Here is a 21,923-nt window from a genome sequence, read left to right on the forward strand (position 1 = left end):
TCCACATTGCCGGGTAGATGCCAGTGGTGAGGCTGTACTGGAGCAGTTTGGCTAGGGGCGCAGAAAGTTCTGGAGTTCATTGCTGAGCTTGAAATACTTGCCAATCATTCGGGCATAAAATTGCAATTTGCACTATGTCCTGTGTGGAGAATCAGCAATTGGATCAATGCTGTGCTGAGTGGCTTGTGTGTGTGGTACAGAATGGAACCTATTTTGCCACAAGTGCACTGGGAGGTTGCGAAATGAACTCCCGACGACAGCTTTGACAGCTCAGGGCCCGCCTCCTGACCAGCTGTCAATCATTCACTGCGCGTCACGAGTGGCTGAGGGAGATGTCAATTATGTGACCCGAGGCGCCGCCTGGGAGGCTTCCTCCCCCCTGTTTAAAAGCTGGAGTGGAGGGTGACGCTGGAAGGCTGTGCGAAGTAACAACATCTCCAAATCAAATCAACACTTAACCCGGGAATTGCGGCTCTCCGCCCGATCTCCGGTAAGTCTGTGTGGCCGTGAAGGAAGGCATCGCAAAATGGACCGGGCCCCGGCGCGCGCCGTTGGCAGGAAAGACCGAGGGCTGGAATGGGGCCTAGTAATGAAGCGGAAGGTGAAAGGAAGATGTGATGTTACTGGGTGGTCTGAGCAGCAGGTTGTTCAGTATCGGTGTGGGACCCAGGCCCAACTGGGCATTTCTCACTGAAATGGGGGTTTCTCTGTCTTCCTGATGCCTCCCTCCCCCCCAATGTTTAACATTGCACCTTTCCTCTGTCGGTTTATCTGTGTATCCATCTGTCAATCTGATGGTTCGACAATTAATCTTTCCCTCTGTCCATGTTCACAAGCAAGAGCTCCTCAAGCCTTGCCTCTCTCACAGAATGTGACCATGGACAGATTTTAATCAAACCCAGCCTGCTCGCTCTGGAAGAATTTTAATCCATGCCATCGTTTTAGACAGGTTTTCGGAAGGGATAAATGGATGTTGACTCGTGGTGAGGAGAGATCAGAGGCTGGCTGATTGGTGTCATGGTTAAATTGTGTCTGGAGAGCTTGGGTTAATCCTCCACTAAAAGGGGCAAGAGGGAGAACTCGCCTCATTCTGGTTGAGGATGATGTGATTGCAAAATTGGGCTTGTTTTTTAAAAAAAAGCCTTTATTTGGTGGGGTGGTGGAGGACAGTTGGAGAGGATGTATTCCTGTTTTTTAATTGATTAAAGCTGTTGCTTTTGATTCCTACAGCAGCATCTTATTGCAATTCTAGTGATTTGTTTCTGATTTGTACTTGATGCCCTAATGTATGAGACCTTGTCATTCCTTTCCTTGTATCTAATCTTCTTTGACTCCAATTTCCTTTTGAGTATTTACAGTATGACTGTTCTGACCTCGTTGGCACTCTGTAGCTTTATAAAAACACAGCAAATTGGTTAGTGCTCTATGTTCTTGGCAGATGAGCATGTGATTTCGGAGGAATGTGAGTCATACTGTGCTTGTATGTGAGCAGGTGACTGAATTTATATAGTGATCTAGATTATTGTATGGCTGACACTACTGGATGCCTGTGATTGATTTATGTAATCCTTTTTAAAGATTTACCAAATTTACTTAATCATATTTCTATATTTTGGTTCAGTACAAAACAATGGGATATTTTCATGATCCTTGATTTCTATTTTTTATTGTCCTGTCCGTGCTTACTAACATAGGAATCTACAAGCCAGTTAGCCCAACCATCTATCATGGGAAATTGCTAGAATCTATTATATAGGAGATTTAGGAAATCGTAAGATCAGTCAGCATCAATGTGGCTTTGTGAAAGGGAAATCGAGTTTATTGAATTTATTGAGTTTTTTATGAGAAAGGAACAAGCAAGATGGAGAAAGGGGATTCTGTAGATGTGGTATGCTTAGATTTCTTGAAAGGCATTTGATAAAATACCATGTCAAAGGTTACTACAAAAGATAGTGTAGGAGGCAACATATTAACATGGATAAAGGATTGGTGAACTAACAGGAAGCAGGGCGTATGGTTAAATGGGTCGTCTTTTTGGGTTGGCAAGTTGTGATGAGTACTGGGGCCTCCACTATTTACAATCTGCATCCATGAAAGGACCAAATTAATGGTTGTTAAATTTGCCGATGATGCCAAGATAGGTAGGGAAGTAAGTTTGTCAAGAGGAGGTTAAATGTGGGGGGGGGGGGGGGAACTTGGCAGATGGTATATAATGGGGGGGGGGGGGGGGGGGGGTATAGAGGGATCAGGGTGTCCTGGTACATGAATCACAAAAAGTGAGTACAGCAAATGATTCGGAAGGCAAACGGAATGTTGTTTATTGCAAGGGGAATGGAATGTTTAAAAATAGGGGAATTTTACTGCAGCTGTACAGGGTCTCGGTGAGACCACATCGAGAATACTGTGTACAGTTTTGGTCTCATTTTTTAAAAAGGGTATAATTGTGTTAGAGGCAGCCCAGAGAAGGTTCACTTGACTCCTTCCTGGGGGTGGGGGTTATCCTATGAAGAAAGGTTGGGTCTGTATCCATTGGAGTTTAGAAGAATGAGAGGTAATCTTCTTGAAACATACAAGATCCTGTGGGGACTTGACAAGGTCAATACCTGGAGGATGTTTGCAGTTGTGGGAGAAACTAGAACTAGGAGACACAGTTCAAGAATAAGAAATCTCCTTTTAAGACCGAGATGAGGAGAATAGTTTCTGTTGAGGGTGGTTAGTCTGTGGAATTCTCTCCCCCAAGAGCAGTGGAGGCTGGGTCACTGAATTTATCCAAGGCGAAGTTAGATAGATTTTTAATTCAAAAGGGTGGGGGGTTTGGCAGGTGGCAGACAGAAAAGTGTAGTTGAGACCACAACCAGATCAGCCATGATCTTATTGAATGGCAGAACAGGCTCAAAGGTGTGAATGGTCTCCTTCTCCTAAGTGATATGTTCCTATTTTCACTGGCTTTGTTTTCCTCAGACACTCTTCATCTTCCCTTCAAGGATAGTGTCTTCAAAGCATCTCACTGTTAAAAATAAATCTAAGCTCAGTCATCTGTCTCCTCTAACTACTGTCCCACCTCCAACATCGTTTTCTTTCCAAGCACTTTAAACATGTCACAGCCTTCCAGCTCTCTGCCCATCTCTCTTGTAGCTCTGAGTGTTTCCAGTTTGGCCTTCGCCCTTCTTGCGGCACTAAAAGTGCTGTAGTCAAAGCCGCAAATGTTATCCTCTGACCATCATGCCTTATCCTTTGTTATCCTTTCAGAGATGCTTAATATAGTTAACCACTTCAGAATTACTACTGTGTCCAGCTCCTTGTAACTGCTCTTGCATGGTTCCACTCCTATCTGTGCTAGTGGATTTACTGCATACCCAGCAATGGTGTCTCTTCCAGTTTTACACTATTGCGTCTAGACTCACTTGAGGGATATATCCTTGGTCTCTTCCTTTATCTGTCTGTCTGTTCTACTTGTGACATTTGCAGTTGAGTTCCTCTTCCATGCCCAACTCTTGGCTGTCTCTGGGTTGTAAGACATCAAGCTTTGAATGAGCCACCGCTTCCAGCTTAACATTGAGAAGGCCACAGCAACCATCCTCTGCTTCTCTCCCACAGATTCTGCTTGTTTGCGACAGGCTCCATTCCCTGTGCTGAATCGGTCCATTTGCAATCTTGGCATCCTGCTTGACCCTCAGTTGAGCCTTAAATTCCAGGTACTCTCCATATCAAAGGCTGCTTGCTTCCATGCACCATTGACTGAATCTGCTATGTTAGGCTTGGCTGTAATTCCCCTTTCCTCTCTTTTGCCCTCCAGTTCAGTCACACACTCCAGGAAATCCCCAACTCCTAACGCCAATTAATTAAAAGCCTGTTTTTGTTCAGCATTTTCTGATATAGCACAGCTGGACTTGGAAACAAAGCACTTGTGCCATTGGAAGCCGTGTTTGCGTGTGTGAGGTGCTAATTTCCTCCTATCAGAATTCCGCTGGTCAAAGTCCCATTTTGCTATTGCTGACCTGTACAAACCTCCAGTTTCTGGGGAAAGCGGATTTCGCGTTTGCTGACACTACCCCGTGTGGGAGTGGCTGTTAACTGGAAGTAATTTGCTAATGTAACTGCAGCATAAAGATAAAATATATTTAGCACAGAAATAGATCATTCGTCCCGACTGCTCCGTGCCGGTGTTTATGCTGCACGTGAGCCTCCTCCCACCATATCCTTCTAGTGCTTTCTCCCACGTGTTTATCCAGCTTCCCTCTTAATACATCAACGCTATTTACCTCCACCACTCCGTGGTGCCGAGTCCCACATTCTCCCCACTCTGGGTAAAGACGTTTCTCCTGAATTTACTGATTGATTAGTGACTGTCTTGTACAGACTGCTATTTGATCACTTGTCTTTGAGCCCTAGCCTGATTGGTCTTTCCTGATGGTTATGACAGTTCTGGTATGGTTATTGTTAAGGATTTGATGAGCTTTACCGATTTGTGAACCATTCAATGTCTAGAAACTTGGCATTTATTTTTAAATACAGTAATTTTGTTGATTCTGTTTGGAGACCAAGCAGTCTGCAAGTGCTTATTTTAAAATACTAGTTGCTGGCAAATTACTATTTCTATTAACAGCAATGCACAGAAACAAATCCTTAACAATAAACATTGTACTGAAACACTTGAGCCATCCCACCCAATATGTCACCATTCCAAATCTGTTCATGTAGCCAAACTGTCCTGGCACAAAAACAGGTGGCACCATCCAAAAAATATAGTTTCTGGGAGATAAATGGCTAAACTCTTACCCACTTTGGCAAAATGAATTCCGTGTTGTGAGCCATTGTTGAATGTAATTAGTGACCTCCTGGTGAGCACAAGAGAGAGTTTAGCGAGCAAACAGACAAATAATTGTGATCCATAATCTTGCCCCTTTCTATCTCCGACCTCTTCAAGTTCTGCACATTGCTCTCTCTCTCTCTCCCTTTACCCCAAACCCCATGACAAACTCTCCATTCTGTGACTCCAGCCTCTTGTGCATCTCCGCGTCCTCCTCTAGATACCATGCATTAAGAAGGTATTGATGACCATTGACTTTCATCGGATTGGTCCGTGATTATGCTTGGCAAAGTACTGCAGTGGTTTGCCATTACCTCCTGCAGGATGTCTCACCAGGAGTCTCTCCCACTCTTTACCACCTGCCATCAGGCCAATTGGAAGGATTGGCAGACTGAAGATTAATCTGTTTGGCCATGTTATGTACGCATCCTCACCACTGACAAATGTTCCTTCTGCTGCCTGGATCCTGTGCTTTTGAGTTCCTTCCCTTAAACCCCTCCTGATCTCTTTGACCAAGATTTTGGTCTCTCTGAATGTCTCCCCTTTGATTCTCTCCATTTTCTTTTCCCCATCCCTATAATGTTCTCTGGAGTGTTGTTTTATGTTTATCTGATTTTATATTAAACACCCCTCCCCCTAATTTCTGGGACTGATGCTGGTTATTGCACCCATCGGTGGCCTGCTGTGTCCTGATTATTCTCAAATTCAAAAGGGGCAAAAATTAGGAAAATGGGGAAATAAGAACAGAATTCTGTCAGCACCTAGCAAGCCCATCTTCTTTTCTGATGAAAATTGATCTTTAAATTCGTATTGGTGGAAGATTTGGATGATATGTGTCAGTAGAAGTGACCACTGCACAGTTCTTATCAAGACAAAGTCCTGTCTTTACATTTGAGAGGATACCTGCCATCATGTTGTGTGGCATTATGCTAAATGGGATAGATTTGAACAGGTCTAGCAACTCAAAATTAGGCATCCATGTGGCACTGTGGGCCATCAGCAGCAGAACTGTACTCCCATCACAATCTGTAACCTCATGGCCCGCCATATCCCCCACTCTACCATTACCACCAGCCAGGGGATTAACTCTGGCTCAATGAAGAGTGCAGGAGGGCATGCTAGGAGCAACAGCAGGTATACTTAACAACGAGGTGTCAACCTGGTGAAGCTGCAACACAGGATTACTTGTGTGGCAAACAGCAAGTAATAGAAGAAAGCTAAGCAATTCCACAGCTTATAACCAGATCTAAGCTCTGCAGTCCTGCCACATCCAGTTGTGAATGGTGGTGGACAATTAAACAACTCACTGGAGGAAGAGGCTCCACAAATATCCCCATCCTCAATGATGGAGGAGCCCAGCACATCAGTGCAAAAGAAAAGGCTGAAGTATTCGTAGCAATCTTCAGCCAGAGGTGCCGAGTGGATGATCCATCTCGGCCTCTTCCAGTGGTCCCCAGCATCTCAGATGCCAGTCTCCAGCCAATTCGATTCACTCCATGTGATATCAAGAAACAGCTGAAGGCACTGGATACTGCAAAGGTTATGGGTCCTGCCAAAATTCCAGCAATAATACTAAAGACTTATGCTCTAGAACTTGCCGTTTCCCTAGCCAAGCTCTTCCAGTACAGCTAGAACACTGGCATCCAGCCGGCAATGTAGAAAATTGCCCAGGTATGCCCTGTACACAAGGAACAGGACAAATCTAACCCAGCCAATTATTGTCCCATCAGTCTACTCTCGATCATCAGTAAAGTGATGGATGGGGGTCAACAACAGTGCGAGAGAATGACATTTAGTCGGCAATAACCTGCTCACTGATGCTCAGTTTGGGTTTCGCCAGGGTCACTCAGCTCCTGATCTCATTACAGCTTTGGTTCAGACATGGGCAAAAATGCTAAACCGGTGAGGTGAGAATGACTGCCCTTGACATCAAGGCCACATTGAACGGAGTATGGCATCAAGGAACCCTAGCAGAACTGGAGTCAATGGGAATTGGGAGAGTAAACCCGCCAATGGTTAGTCTTACCTGGCACAAAGAAAGATGGTTGTAGTGGTTGGAGGTCAAGGACATCACTGCAGGAGTTCCTCAGGGTAGTGTCTTAGGCCCAACCATCTTCAGTTGCTTCATCAATGATCTTCCTTCAATCATAAGGTCAGAAGTGGGGATATTCGCTGATGTTCAGCATCGTTCATGACTTCTCGGATACTGAAGCAGTCCATATCCAAACGCAACAAGACCTGGACAATATCCAGGCTTGGGTTGACAAGTGGCGAGTAACATTCTTGCCCCACAAATGCCAGGCAATGACCATCACCAACAAGAGAGAATCTAACCATTGCCCCTTAACATTCAGCGGTGTTACTGTCACTAAATACCCCTCTATCATCATCCTGGGTTACCATTGACCAGAAACTGAACTGGACTACCCATGTGAAAAATGTAGTTACAAGTGCAGGTCAGAGGTTAGGAATCTTGTGGCAAGTAACTTGCCTCCTGACTCTCTGAAGCCTGTTCTTCATCTATAAGGCACAAGTCAGGAGTGTGATGGAATACACTCCACTTGCCCGGATGAGTGCAGCTCCAACAACACAAGAATCTCATCGCCATCCAGGACAAAGCAACCTGCTTGACTGGCACCCCATCACCGACCAACAATGGCAGCCGTGTGTACCATCTGCAAGATGCACTTTAGGAACTCACTGAGGCTCCTTTGGCAGCACCTTCCAAACCCACGACTACTACTATCTAGAAGGACAAGGGCAGTAGATACCTGGGAACACCACCACCTGGAAGTTCCCCTCCAAGCCACTCTCCATCCTGACTTGGAAATATATTGGCTGTTCCTTCACTGTCATTTGGGTTAAAATTCTGGAACTCCTTCCCAAATTAAGTGTACCTACACAGGTACAGCAGCGGTTCAAGAAGACAGCTCACCACCACCTTCTCAAAGGCAATAAATACTGGTCTAGCCATTGGGGTGGCACAGTGGTTAGCACTGCTGCCTCACAGCGCCAGGGACCCAGGTTCGATTCCTGGCTTGGGTCACTGTGTGGAGTTTGCACGTTCTCCCCGTGTCTGCTCCGGTTTCCTCCCACAGTCTAAAGATGTGCAGGTTAGATGGATTGGCCATGCTAAATTGCCCCTTAGTGTCAGGGGGACTGGCTAGGGTAAATACATGGGGTTATGGGGATACGGCCTGGGTGGTATTGCAGTCGATGCAGACTCAATGGGCCGAATGGCCTCCTCCTGCACTGTAGAATTCTATGATTCTAGCCAGCAATGCCCACATCCCACAAATGAACTTTTAAAAAATGTTCATAATTCTACTGACCGTTTCAAGTGGAGGTAGGGGCTCCTGTACTGGAGAGAGGACCATGGTAGGAGAGGGCGGAAGTGTTTTATTGGTGACAAGGACATTGGACATGGAGGTGAGTGTGTAGTTTGAGTCATGGTGAATTCGGAGTCAAAACCTAGAATTGCCACTGTAAATGAATGTGTTTTCCAGGAGCAGAAGGGGGGGTGGGGGGTTGGAGGTGGGTGTGAGTGCCGAGGGATACAAGGACGTGTGTGTGAATATAGTTTGGAGAATTTATATGATGGAAGAGCCAATGTAGCCTCCTGATTTTTGTTTTGCTTTTTTCTCCCTCCAGCGAACTGTTTCCTTTTACTGTCTGTGTTGCTGCATCAGCCCTGATATACCAGTGAATTCTGACTGTGTGTGCAAAATAATGGCTTATCCAGAGGCAAAGTGCAGGTGTGTATTTCGTCCATATTCCTGCTCGTAATCGATCTCTGACTGTCTAACAATATGGCTGTGTGGGGTGGTAAAGATTTGCCTTGAGATCTCACCAGCGGTTGGAGTGCTGGGTTCTGCCATGGTGCAGGAGAGGAAATTCTGGCTCTGGTTGCTGGAAGTGAAGTGTGTGGATGGATGTGCTTGAGAAACCTTGTGGAACCCATTTTGAGGAGGTGACCAACATGATAGATGGGTATGGGAGGGTTGCAGGGTGAGGTAGATAGATGCAGTGGATCTTTGGAGAAAGCTTTTGACAGAGTAGGTGCCAGATTGCTCGAAAAGTAAGGAGTGTAGAATTAGGACCAGAACATCAAATTGGATTTTATTTTTTTCGGGAAGAACACAGAGCAGGAATTCAGCGTGGTTGGAAGGAGGAGTGCTGTCCCTTGGAGTTCATTTCTCACTATCTATCAAATATTTGGATGTACGCCTTGAGGGAGTGTTTCAGGCTTTACAGCCCAAATAAGGAGGCATCATGTCCTTTTGGATACAGAGGAAATTGATAAGATCAGGAGAGGGTTAGGCTTGAAAGTGGCAGATGGAATTCAGTGTGAATGATGTATTTAGTTGAAATGTCAGCAGTAATTATCCTCTGAATTGAAGTTGGCTGCGTGCTGTGGAAGAGCAGACCCATTCCGAAGTTACAGGGTCACAGAACATAGCACCTCCGGTTGATGTTTTTTAATCAAAGCAAATGGAATTTTAGATTTTATCATGGGATATAGAATAAGAAAACCAAGAGGTTACGATGAGACTGTTTTGATCTCACTGTGGTATTGGGCTCCACACTATAGGGACGATAATGAGGCTTTTGAGAGGATACATTGCAGGACGGCACAGTGGCACATTGGTTAGCACTGCTGCCTCACAGCGCCAGGGACACAGGTTCGATTCCCGGCTCGGGTCACTGTCTGTGTGGAGTCTGCACGTTCTCCCCGTGTCTGCGTGGGTTTCCTCCGGGTGCTCCGGTTTCCTCCCACAGTCCGAAAGATGTGCGGGTGAGGTGGATTGGCCGTGCTAAATTGCCCTTTAGTGTCGGGGGACTAGCTAGGTAAATGCATGGGGTTATGGGGATAGGGCCTGGGTGGGATTATGGTCGGTGCAGACTCGATGGGCCGAATGGCCTCCTTCTGCACAGTAGGTGAATAGACATATCCTAATGTTCTATACAAAAAGGTGTGTGACAAGCTAGGGCTTTGTGTCAAAACTATGTAGATTATGAGCTGATCAGATAGCAGTCTTGTAAGGTTGTAAAAGTCCAACGAGCAGAGTTGACTTGATCAAGATGGTTTTCGGGAAGGTAGAGGGAGGTTTTGAGAAGTTTTTGATTTGGGTTGAAGCAGATGCTATAGGAACACTAGTTGAACTCCTGTGTGGGAGGCAGAGGGGAATGAATGTCATAAAATTCCACAAAGGATAAAAGGTTGTCCAACCTTGTTTTTAGGTAACTGTTAATGGTGTCAGAATGCAAAAGGCTGCTTAAGACTAGAACATTGCAGTTAAAGGAGAAATGGGGAATTGTATATAACATCTCCAAATTTGCAGATGACACATAGCTCTCTCCTTGTACTAAATGCACAGCTCTTGTGGAAAGTCGAATACGTTTCCTTTTAATTCTGTGGGAAGAGGGTGGGAGTGTGAGCTGTGAGGAGGATGCAGAGGTACTTAAGTGTGATATGAACAAGCTGAGTGACTGGGCAAGTGCATGGCAGATGCAATATTAAGTGGATAAATGTGAGGTTATCCACTTTGTTAGCAAAAACAGGAAGGTGGATTATTATTGTGAGGGGAATGTGCAATGAGAGCTGGGTGTCCTTGTACACCAGTCGCTGAAGGTAAGCATGCAGGTGCAGCAGGTGGTAAAGAAGGAAAGTGGTATGTTGACCCTTCATAGTGAGAGGATTTGAGTACAGGAGCAGGGATGTCTTGCTGCAATTACACAGGGCCTTGGTGAGATCACACCTGGGATATTGTGTGCAGTTTTGGTCTCCTTATCTGAGGAAAGATGTTCTTGCTCTAGACAGAGTGCAGAGCTTTCCCAGACTAATTCCTGGGATGGCGGGGCTGACGTATGAGGAGCGATTGAATCAGTTAGGATTATATTTACAAGTTCAGAAGAATGAGGGGCAATCTAATAGAAACCTATGAAAGACAGGGTAGATGCAGGAAGGATGTTCCTGATGGCAGGGGGTGTCCAGAACAAGGGGCTATAGTCTAAGGATACAGGCTAAACATTTTTAGGACTGAGATGAGGGGAAATTTCTTCACCCAGAGAGTGGTGAGTCTGTGGAATTCAGTTGAGGCCAAAACATTGTATGTTTTCGAGAAGGTGTTAGATATAGCTCTTGGGGCAAAGGGGATCAAAGGACATTGGGGGAAGTGGCAACAGATTACCGAGTTGAATGATCACCCATGATCATAATGAATGGTGGAGCAGCTTCGAAGGGCCGAATGGCCTACTATTTTAATTCTGCACGCTGACCTCTGATGTGGGACTTTATCAAAAGCTTTCTGAAAATCCAGATTCGTCACATCTGTTGTCCGTTCTGAGTTGTGTTCTGAAAAAACTTCCGTAGATTTGTCTGTTCCCTTTCATAAGACCATGTCGACTTTGTTTAATCCTGTTGATATTCTGAGTGTCCTGTTATCACGTCCTATATAATAGATTCTAGCATTTTCCCTACTACTAATGTTCGGGAATTACAGAACCGGTTAGCCTATTTTCTCCCTCATTCCTTTTTATTTTCAGAAGAATGTTGGTAATTTGGCATCCACACAGCTGAGATGGTTCTGGAAACATTGGCATGTTATCTTTGTTGTGTTTGCTACTTTTAGACTGCCTAATGTACAGCAATATAATCTTATACAGGTTCCAAAGAATAATTGGATGCCTCGGACCTTTGTGTGTGATGGTTTTTCTCTCTCCTTGTACTAAATGCACAGCTCTCGATTGTAGAAAGTGGAATTGGGTTCCTTTTAATTCTGTGAGAAGAGGATGGAATATTTTGGGCTGAGGGAGAAGAGTTTGCAGTTGGAGTGTGGGAGTGGACGGTCTCTCGAGAATGCAGTGTGCTGGCTGCCGTTCAGTCTCTTATTTTCCACTTGTGTGAATCATGTCAGCTGTTTATATCTTTTAGTCTTGAGTGTTCTTTCCTTTTGTGTGCCCCTTTGTGGGATGGACCTGAGGTGATTGTCTTTTTATGTGTTGCCTGGTTACTGAGAAAGATATTTACCAGTTGCTACGCTGTAATTTCTCAACTCCTAATTCGTGCCAAATGTTGGTGGTGGGTGGGGTGTTTGAGACTGTTACCTGTAGCTTTTCTCTTGGTTCCAGTTAGCATAAGAGTGGGATGGCAAGAGAGGGAATTATGTGACAAGATTGAAGAAGCTGGGATTGTTCTCCTTATGGCAGAGATGGTTAAAGGGGAGATTTATCACAGGCGTTCCAGATTTATACAGGGTTTTCAGAGTAGAGAGGAAGAAACAGTTTCCAGTGGCAGGAGGGTGAGTAACCAGAGTGCACAGAATTGGTAAAAGAGGCGGACTGAATAGGAACTTTCAAAAGGGGGGATGAATATTTGAAGGTGTGGGGAGGGGGTATGGGGGGTTACAATGGGCTGAATTGGATAGCTCTTTCAAAAAGCTGACACAGTGATGGACCGAATGGCGGTCTGTGCTCTGTGCTGCAAGATTAATTGTGGTCGATGGTGTGAATCTGTGTGCTTATTGGTCTTTTCTCTGAGCTAGATTAGTAACTACTGATGTGGAACAGTAATGGGGAATTGGGTAAATTGCAGGGATGTTAACTATGGACTATTCCACACTCCATACTGCATTGCTAAAAGTGACTTCTTTCAAATGAGATGTGAAGCTGAAACCTGGTCTGGTTCGGGTGCAGGGCATTTTGTGGGTTCCAGGTCCAAACACTTTCACTGTATTTTCATTTGTTTTCTGGGTGTGGGTGAGACTCACCAAGCTGCATACATTGTATGTCACATTTTGCATGGATTGTTTGTACAGCTGAGTGGCTTGCTAAGCCTCCTCCGGCATTCAGAATCCTATTGTGAGGTTGCAGTCAATGTGTGCACCAGGCCAGATATGGGTGGAAGGCTCTTTAATTCCCACGGGATATCTATGCCTCCAGGAAGGGAGCTTGCTCAACCATTTCAGAAAAAACTTGAACTGGTATCTGATGTTGGCACCTGCCTGCCAGTTGTGCAGAGGGCATCCACCTCTTGTGGCAAGTCTCAACAATTCCACCCTCCCATGCTCTTCCACAAATTTCAGCTTATCCACAATGCTCCTGCCTGTATCTGTACCTATTCACCCAGCACCCTGTGCTTACTGATCTATATTAGCTCTGGTCCTACAGCAGCACCAATGATCCAAGTGTGCTTTCATGTTACTCCCTACATTGGTTTCTTCGCAAACCTATGATCTGACCTATGGGGCAAGGGTCAAAGTGTAGTGAACCTCAGCGAATCGAAGGAACTGATTCGAGAAAGTCTAATGGTGCAGTGGGTAATGTCCCTGCCTCTGAGCTAGAAGCTCTCGGTTCCAGTTCCCACTCCAGGACATGATGACCAAGGGCACCCATCCCTGCAAAGCCTGCCAACACCTGCCAGTGCCAGGGCTCCCTCGTCCTACCCGTGGTGGAGGTCACAGCAATGTGGATGTGACTTACCTTCAGGCAGAAAGCTGAAGATGAGAAGTGAATGCATATTTCTTGCACCTAGTGAGTTCCTCCAGTTTAGTCGGTGACTGGAGTCCTCCAATCCAAATCAAAATTAATGATTTGGTTGCTGTCATTCTTGCCCCTTTTTTACCCAAGCTCTTCTGTCTCCAGAAGCTAATTGATTACTTGTGGGAGTATGTCTCCAAGGAAGACGTCTTTTTTTTTTGCATCTCCCTTGGTAACTTTGCTTTAAAAATGTGAACTGTGACAAGGCCTTGGATTAGAAGAGATGTCATAGTTGAGCTTAATCACGTTTTCACCCAAAGTTAGATGTTTTTATCGTGAAGTAGCTTTTCTGAGCCAACTATCACTTAAAATTAATCCATTCTTGTGTGTTGCTGGCAAGGCCAGTATTTCTGCCCATCCCTAAATACCCCATGCGAAAGTAATGATGAGCCGCAGCCTTGAATCACTGCAGTTTGTGGTGTGGGGACATCCACAGTTACAGGAGAGTGCTCCAGGATTTTAAACCAGTGACCACAAAGGAACAGAGATATATATTTTTTCCAAGTCTGGATGGTGTGTGGCTTGGAGGGGAACTTGCGGGTCCCATGTGTCTGCTACCCTTGTCCTTCTCGTTCGCGGGTTTGGGAGGTGCTGTTGAAGGATATAAATGTGCTAGTTTTGGTTGAGGTAATTTATTAAACCCTGTGAAGCAACAAGATTCTTGCTGGCAATAGTTACTTTCACACCACACTTTAGGAAGGGCGTGAAGACCTTTGGGAAGATGCACATGAGACTTATCAGAATAGCTCCTGGGATGAGGGCCATGGTTAGATTGGAGACATTGGGGTTATTCTCCTTAGAGCAAAGAAGGTTGAGGGGAGACCTGATAAAGGTGTACACGATTATGACGAGCTTTGATAAGGGACTTGGAAATAAACTTGCAAGGCTCTGGGGATAGGACTGACTGGCTTGATCTACAGAAAACCAGTGTGGGTTTGATGGGCAGAATGGCCTCCTGTACTGTAATTACTTTTGGCAAGGAGGTAAACTTCTATGTGCTGTGAGGCAAATATGTTACCTTTTTATGGTTGAAGTTGGGGGTGACTTGTTCACACCTTTGCCCCCCCGCCCCCCCCTCCCGGAAAAAAAAAAGGGGCTGTAGAAATGTGAAAGCGAGTGACTCTGGAGATGTAGGATTTGTTTGTGCTGAGCGTGGTCTGGCATGAAGTGTTAATGCTTTTCTCATAGGGTTTCCAAGTACAGGCCAAGAGGAGGTGACGCATGGTGACTTTTTTTGTGTCACAGTTTGCCTTTTATAACTGGAGGGGAGGTAATGGTATTAAATTTCCTCTGCAGTTATTGCTAGTCCCTCTGTTTTAGTGAAGCTTTTCATTGGGGAAGCGAGGCTTCGAGCAGCAGAGCTGGGAAAATGTTTACTTGTCCAAATTCATCTCCACATGTTGGCTGGCTTCCAGCTCAGGACATCTGATGCCATTAAAATAATAGATGTGCACTGTTGTGCCGTCTGCTGCTGTGCTACATTAAAGCTGCGTTCTGTGACCATTATCCTCAATCCTCTGCTGTTTGACGGGGAAGATTAGCATTGACGTGGAGTTTGTACACAACTGCAAGTTTGTGTCGAAAAGAGCCTTGTATTTGAACACGCATTGTTGTTTCCAAAAGAGTTTACTGAAATGGTAAGAAATTTCTGCTGCAGTTTAAATATATACCACAAAGTATTGGGAACGATAGGCTCCTAGGGTGAGGGTGCTGAAGAAAAATCAAAGAACAAGGTGAAGAGGAGAAACACGGAATGAGCAAAACGATGTGTTTGGAATTGGATGTGTTGTGGAAGGCTGCGATGTGGCAGATGTGTTTGAAGTTGCTGTATATAATCCCGTTCGAATCATTCATTCTCTTAGGTTTGTTTTGAAGTTATTTCAGACTGTCCAAGGGGGAAACAAACACTAACTGTAAAATTGTGACGTGTGTAAGTGAGGCTTTCCGCATTTAGTGAATTTAAGGATTTGTACCTAGCAATGGAATTTATTACAAACTAATGGAACGCTGCTTCTTTTACCAGAAAGTCCTAAGCCTGTTGCAGTATGAGCCATGGGGTACGACGTCAATCGGTTTCAGGGCGAGGTGGATGAAGATTTGATTTGTCCGATTTGTAGTTGGGTTTTGGAAGAACCTGTACAAGTGAGTAAACTATTTGGGATGGATTTGATTTGATTTGATTTATTATTGTCACATGTATTAACATACAGTGAAAAGTATTGTTTCTTGCGCGCTATACAGACAAAAGTTGGGGTGGGACTGATTGTGTCGAGGGATCCCAAATGATTTTGGTGCCCAAAGCTCCCAAAATCTCTTAATCTGCAAACTATTCAACTGTGGAGGGCATCACAACTGTGCCTGATCATGCAAGTGTCTTCATTTTAATGGGAGAAAATAATGAGAGGGTCGCAGAGGAGCTGTGATTGAAGCTCTGATCACAATGGCTCACCTTATCTGAATCCTTCTTGTATTTCTAATTTTAATGTTGGGTTCAGGGTATTAATGAGAGTTTGGGCTGTAAACGGGGACATGCTGTCCATCAAATCTCCTTGGGTGAGTGTGATCTGTTGATGCAGGGTTGGAATGACTGCAGCTGTGCTGCGTCAGAAATCTGCATGGTCAGGAGATTAATGGAATGCTTCCTACGTCGCAGAGCCATATAAAATCTCTCTCAAGTTTTAAATAGAAATCGTGGCTTTGTGAATCAAGTGGCTCTCGGGTTCCAAGGTCCTGCGTAGTACTTGGACATGTAATAAAACCTCTGGGGGGAGGGGGAAGGAGATGATAGAAGAACTGCCAATGCTCAAAATGCACAATAGATTGGTCAACATCTGAGGAGAGAAAAGTGAGTTAACTTTCTAAGCACAGAACTGGACTCTTCTGGATAGTACAGCTTCTCCACGGCAACCATAGCCAGTTGTGGGTGGTGTCATCTAATGTATATACGAGAGTTTACTGAATATAGTGCCAGCCATGATTCTGCATAGGAGAATTAGTAGGGCTCCTTAGGTGGGTTATTCAGTGGGTGAATGTGCAATCTCTGATCTTGGCTAGGGCAATAGCAGGGGGTGCTCCATTTTGTCCCTCTGCCCCTTCATTAGGTAGGGGGCAGTAGATTAGTCTTTATCCCTTTACCTCTGGTAGCAGTGCATATTTGTTACATGAGACCAGGGCTGGGACCGGCTGTACTGCTGCTCTCCTTGTTGTCATATGGCCAACTGATACTCCCTTGTGAGCCTCGCCTACTCCTGCTCCTATTTCTTGTGTTAAGGACTGTATGATTTCAATCCCAGTCTACAGTATGGTTGCAGGAAGGCGCGCACTCATCTGCTAATTTTCTGCCCTCCTTTCCATTGCCTCAGTGGAGTGTGGTAAGTGTGCACCGCCTGTTGGGAGTGCAGAGGCCTGATCTTGTGTGGCTTTTGGAGGCAGTTAGAGGAATTTTGTATCCTTTAGTTGTGTGTGTGTGTTGGGGGGGTGGGGGGGGGGGGGGTGGTGGTGGTGGAAAGAAGAGAGAGAGAGCTGGCATCGAAATGAGCATCAGCAGCAACATTTCTGAGTAAACCCCTGTATCTTCTGCCTTGTGAATTGGCACTGCAGTGCTGAGGATTGTACTGGACCTGCTAATGACTGCATGCAACAAGCTTTCTATTTATGGAATTGTGGTGATTTGTAATTGGCATGGCGATATGTGACCACTCAGTGAATGGCATGCACTGACCTGAGAGAGGAGAAATAGAAGAATTAGCGGCAGGAATTTATGGTACAAATTAGTAACCGCATTGTTTAAATTCCAAAAATTGCAGCCAGATAGAAATAAAGGACATGACCTTGAGTGACAAGTACCGTTTTGAGAGCACAATATCAAAAAGTAAAGTTTTAAAAATTTTATTTATTAGTGTCACAAGTAAGGCTTGCATTAACACTGCAATGAAGTTACTGTGCAATTCCTCTGGTGGTCACACTCCTGTTCAGGTCAATGCACCTAACCATCATGTCTCTCAGACTGTGGAAGGAAACCAGAGCACCCGGAGGAAACCCACGCAGACACGGGGAGAACGTGCAGACTCCGCACAGACAGTGACTCAAGCCGGTAATCGAACCCGGGTCGCTGGCGCTGTGAGGCAGCAGTGCTAACCACTGTGCCGCCCCCTTATAAACTTATTGGAGCTGAGTGTGTGAGAAAGAGGGAAGGAGAAATGTGGAAAACCAGCCTTTTTTTCACAGTGAGGAAGCCTTGTAATGTTCCCAGGCAAGAACCTTGCTAATTTTGTGGTTTGTGCGTCTCCGTTCCAGGATACAGGTATGATTGGGAAGGCAAAGTGTTAATGTGTTATAAGAGGAAATGGGATTTTTAATTCATCTCATTAAGTTTGATATTTGTCCTAGTTTGCTAACTACTCCTGTAAGTTTTTAAACTGATTGAGGGAGAGTTAATCCTATCATTTGAACTGTATAAATGCTGCCCCGAAAACAACATTGTGAAGAGGAAATTGGGCCTGTCGGAGTCGCCTGTTGTTTCCCGCTTTCCCGTCCCACTATATAGTCCTGTAAATGTTCAAATTAGTACAGATTCACGAGCTTCATTTAATCTTGGTGACGGGATGTGTGATAGATTCGATGGGGCACCTTTTAAGAAGATTACGGGAGCAACTGACGAGCTCAAAATGGTACTTTGATACTGTGACTGCATCATAAAATTGGCTCCTTGACAATGCCGCAGACGTTTTTTTTTAACCTTGAATTTGATTAAAGGAACTTCACCTCTGGCCAATGTTCATCTCCATATTTACTGAGGAAGATTGTGTGGGTGGCAACATATTGAGTTTCTTTGTGCATTCTGATCTTGGCAATCTATGCATTTCTTGATCGCATCATCTGGATTTATAGCCATGTGTGCTTGTGGAAGCAGATCTGCTTCCATTGAATACAGCCTGAGTGCGCTTAAATTGGGTCACCACAAATTGGATTTCCAGATGACTTGTGCTGTTTTGTTTATTTGTTCTCTCTCCTTCTTGTCGGTTCATACGCTGTCTCCTCTGCTTTCCCCTAGGCGCCACACTGTGAGCATGCGTTTTGCAATGCCTGCATCACCCAGTGGTTCTCCCAGCAGCAGACCTGCCCGGTGGATCGCAGCGTGGTTACCCTAGCCCACCTTCGACCTGTCCCCCGCATCATGCGGAACATGCTGTCCAAACTGCAGATCACCTGCGACAACGCCAGCTACGGCTGCACGGCTGTGGTGCGGCTCGACCAGTTGACCTCTCACCTTAACGATTGCGAGCACAATCCGAAGCGACCTGTGACGTGTGAGCAGGGATGCGGGTGAGTTTCTCAAACTGTGCAGCACGGTCAAACCTTCAGAACATTTGTTTTGAGATTTTCCTTTTGGGTGAAGGAACCTAGTGTTGCTACTGAGCCACATGCCTCAGGAAGGGTGCCAGTTCTGATCGCTGGCTTGTGCTGAGTTTGTCCAGCTTGGTCACTGCAGTGGTGAGATGCTACCAGTCACCATTGCAGGCCTTTGGACAAAGGGCTGGCAAAGGGGAGGAGTTAGAGACTGAGATACTCTGGCTTATGCAGGAAGAATGGTCACTTGGATGTAAGATACTGATAAGCCAGCCTTGAGGGAATTGGGAAGAAAGACTGACCTCTTTTGTAATTGCCTTGTGACTTAACTTGTCTTTTCCCTTTCCTCTGGCTGGGTGCTCTCCGGCTGCTGGTAGTCCTTTTTGATACTCGTCCTAAATGGCCATTCTTTATTGTGCCCAGAAGACAATAAATATCAACTGGCATCATAGCCACGTCTTGTTCTAAACCTGCACATGCTTAATCTTTCCTCCAAGGATTATTTCATTGTAATTGGGAGCAGGAATATTCTCCTCCCCTTCAGAATCCACCCAGTCAACCAGGGGCCAATTTTACCACCCTTGTTCTGTCTACTTGGTTTCATACAATCCCTACAGTGCAGAAGGAGGCCATTTGGCCCATCAAGCCTGCACTGACAACAATCCCACCCAGGCCCTATCCAGGTTTATCCTGCTAATCCCCCTGACACTTTAGCATGGCCAATCCACCTAACCTACACATCTCTGGAGTGTGGGAGGAAACCGGAGCACCCGGAGGAAATCCATGCAGACGTGGGGAGAACGCGCAAACTTCACACTCTTCTTGTGCCAGGCACAAGGAGAAAATAAAACTGTCAGGGTAAGTTGATTTCTAGATGTTAACTTAGCAACACGATCCACTTCACACACTACACCATTGTCATGGAAAATGTACCCCTTTTTGTTTTCTTAACCCTTCTCCACAACACCGAGTGAAGTACTGATCTTAGCCGTTCTGATTCACGAAAGCGTACATGAACAATTAGCTGACCATTTGGGGCGATGAGAATTAGTGTGATGAGTGAACCTGTGCTGTTCTCGTGCACCCGTCACTCAGTAGCCGGACTGCCAATCCTCTTGGCTTCTCGATGGGTGAAATGTGGTCATTTGCAGAGTGAGGGCAACTTTGAAATGGAAAAGGAGATGGGGATAAAATCCTCAGGAGAGCCTTCAGAATATTGGTTGGACCCGTTGTGGCCGTAGTGAGACATTTCAGTTATTTCCTTGGCCGATTTTAAAATTATGAAAATTTGTTCCTCAGAAACTAGGATGCAAATAAATATTTTAAAAAATGTTTTGCCTCCTAATTCACTAGAACTCATTTGATCAGTTTGGCCTTGTTAGTGAGTCCAGGACTTAATTGTTTTAAATAAGTACATAATGATGTTTGCTCCTGGTGACACTGCAGTCTAACTCTTGCACAAGAATAATATGGCTACAGTGATTTAACCGAGAATGAGCAATACAATGGATGCTGAAACAAAAACCATGCTGGAAAATCTCAGCAGGTCTGGCAGCATCTGTAGGGAGAGAAAACGGTTAATGTTTCAAGTCCATTGACTGTTCATCAGGAATAAAGAGAGGGAAAATGGTGGGATGTGAAACTGTAGCTGGGAGAGGATGTAGCAACCTTAAGAGCAAGAGACAGATGGCCTGGTGTGGGATGGGGGTAGAGGGAGGGTTTCTGCATTGAGACAATATGTGAAATATAAAAGGGGTTAAGATAGGGGAGAAAGGTCACCGTCTAAACTCCGTGTTGAGTCCCGAGGGCTGGAACGTGCCTAATTGGAAGGTGAGATGCTGGCCCCCTGAGTTTGCATTGGGGTTCACTGGAGCATCGCAGCAGGCCAAGGACAGACATGTGGGAGACAAATTGAAGGAGGTGATTACAATCGCAGAAGCTGCAACACTTACCCCTTCTCTACTCCTTTCAGGTTCAGCAGTATTTCACAAGCACCTCCCTCAATGTTGGTCTCCTGTATTCACTGTTCCCAATGTGGTCTCCTCTACATTGGGGAAACTAAACACAGACTGAGTGACCACTTTGCAAAATACCTTCATTCAGCCCGCAAGCATGACCCCAACCTTCCTGTTGCATACCATTTTAACTCAGACACCTTGCTCTCATCCCAACATGTCTGTCCTTGGCCTGCTACAATGCTCCAGTGAACCCCAACCTAAACTGCGGATCAGCACCTCATCTTCCAATGAGGCATGTTACAGCCCTCGGGACTCAACACTGAGTTCAACACCTTTAGACCTGGGTGGCACTGCTGCCTCACAGCACCAGGGACCCCGGTTTGATTCCCGGCTTGGGTCACTGTCTATGCAGAGTCTGCACGTTTTCCCCGTGTCTGTGTGGATTTCTTCTGAGTGCTCCAGTTTCCTCCCACACTCCAAAAGACATGCTGGTTAGGTGCATTGGCCATGCTAAATGTACCTGAACAGGCATCGGAGTGTGGCGACTAGGGGATTTTCATAGTGACTTCATTGCAGTGTTAATGTAAGCCTACTTGTGACACAAATAAATACAGCTATTTTCTCAATGCAAGAATTGCCCCACCCCACCCACCCACCACACACATGGGAGACATCTGTCTCTGGTTCTTAAGTTTGCTACATCTTGTTGCAATCTCTCTCAGCTGCAGTGATTTAACCTAACTTGATATTAAATCCACCTTGAAGATTTAGTTTACAGGGAGAATATTCAGCTACTGAGTTGAAGACAGGACAGCAGAATTGATTTACACTGCAAATAGTCTGTTTAAACAGAGTCTTCACACATTAAATACAACTCCTGCTCAGAACTACTGATTTTTAAAAAAAGAGCAGGATAATTTCTTCAAAATGAGTTGAGGTTAGTGACAATATACAAAACGTACAAGCTTCACAGAAAGGGAAAGACTGGCAGGGTCCATCAATCCTGCCATATACCACAATAGCTGAATCATCATAGCTAAAGCCACCTTTCCTCCCCATAATCCTGTAATCTCCCAGGGAAAGGCTAAAAATGGAGAAAGTCCATGATCAATAGGGAGGGAAAACATTCCGAATTCCTCTCCCAGCTTCCACAGGCGATCGAGAATGAAGAGCTTATGTGAAGGGTACATGTTCTGTTCAGTGCTATTCGCTTAATACACTGGTGTGTTTTGTGTTTTGCTCAGTAAGCCTATCTCCAGGACCTTGGC

At 45.2% G+C, this 21,923-nt stretch overlaps 1 protein-coding gene across 3 annotated transcripts in view; it reads left to right on the forward strand.

Annotated features, from left to right (window-relative positions):
- The first annotated feature begins 325 nt into the window (after positions 1 to 325).
- The window catches only part of LOC144481917 (E3 ubiquitin-protein ligase NRDP1), an 87,099-nt gene continuing 65,501 nt past the window's right edge, over positions 326 to 21,923 (forward strand). The window contains exons 1-4 of one of the 3 annotated variants that reach the window (XM_078201083.1): positions 326 to 490; positions 8,462 to 8,565; positions 15,372 to 15,490; positions 18,402 to 18,673. In XM_078201083.1, the coding sequence (XP_078057209.1) occupies positions 15,401 to 15,490; positions 18,402 to 18,673 (362 nt within the window). In that variant the 5' untranslated portion in view covers positions 326 to 490; positions 8,462 to 8,565; positions 15,372 to 15,400. Of the gene's footprint in view, positions 491 to 8,461; positions 8,566 to 14,798; positions 14,986 to 15,371; positions 15,491 to 18,401; positions 18,674 to 21,923 lie in introns of those variants that run through there. The other 2 variants (XM_078201084.1, XM_078201085.1) reach the window with 2 other exon arrangements.

This window comes from Mustelus asterias, chromosome X (genome assembly GCF_964213995.1).
Source record: "Mustelus asterias chromosome X, sMusAst1.hap1.1, whole genome shotgun sequence".
Taxonomy (NCBI): Eukaryota; Metazoa; Chordata; class Chondrichthyes; order Carcharhiniformes; family Triakidae; genus Mustelus; species Mustelus asterias.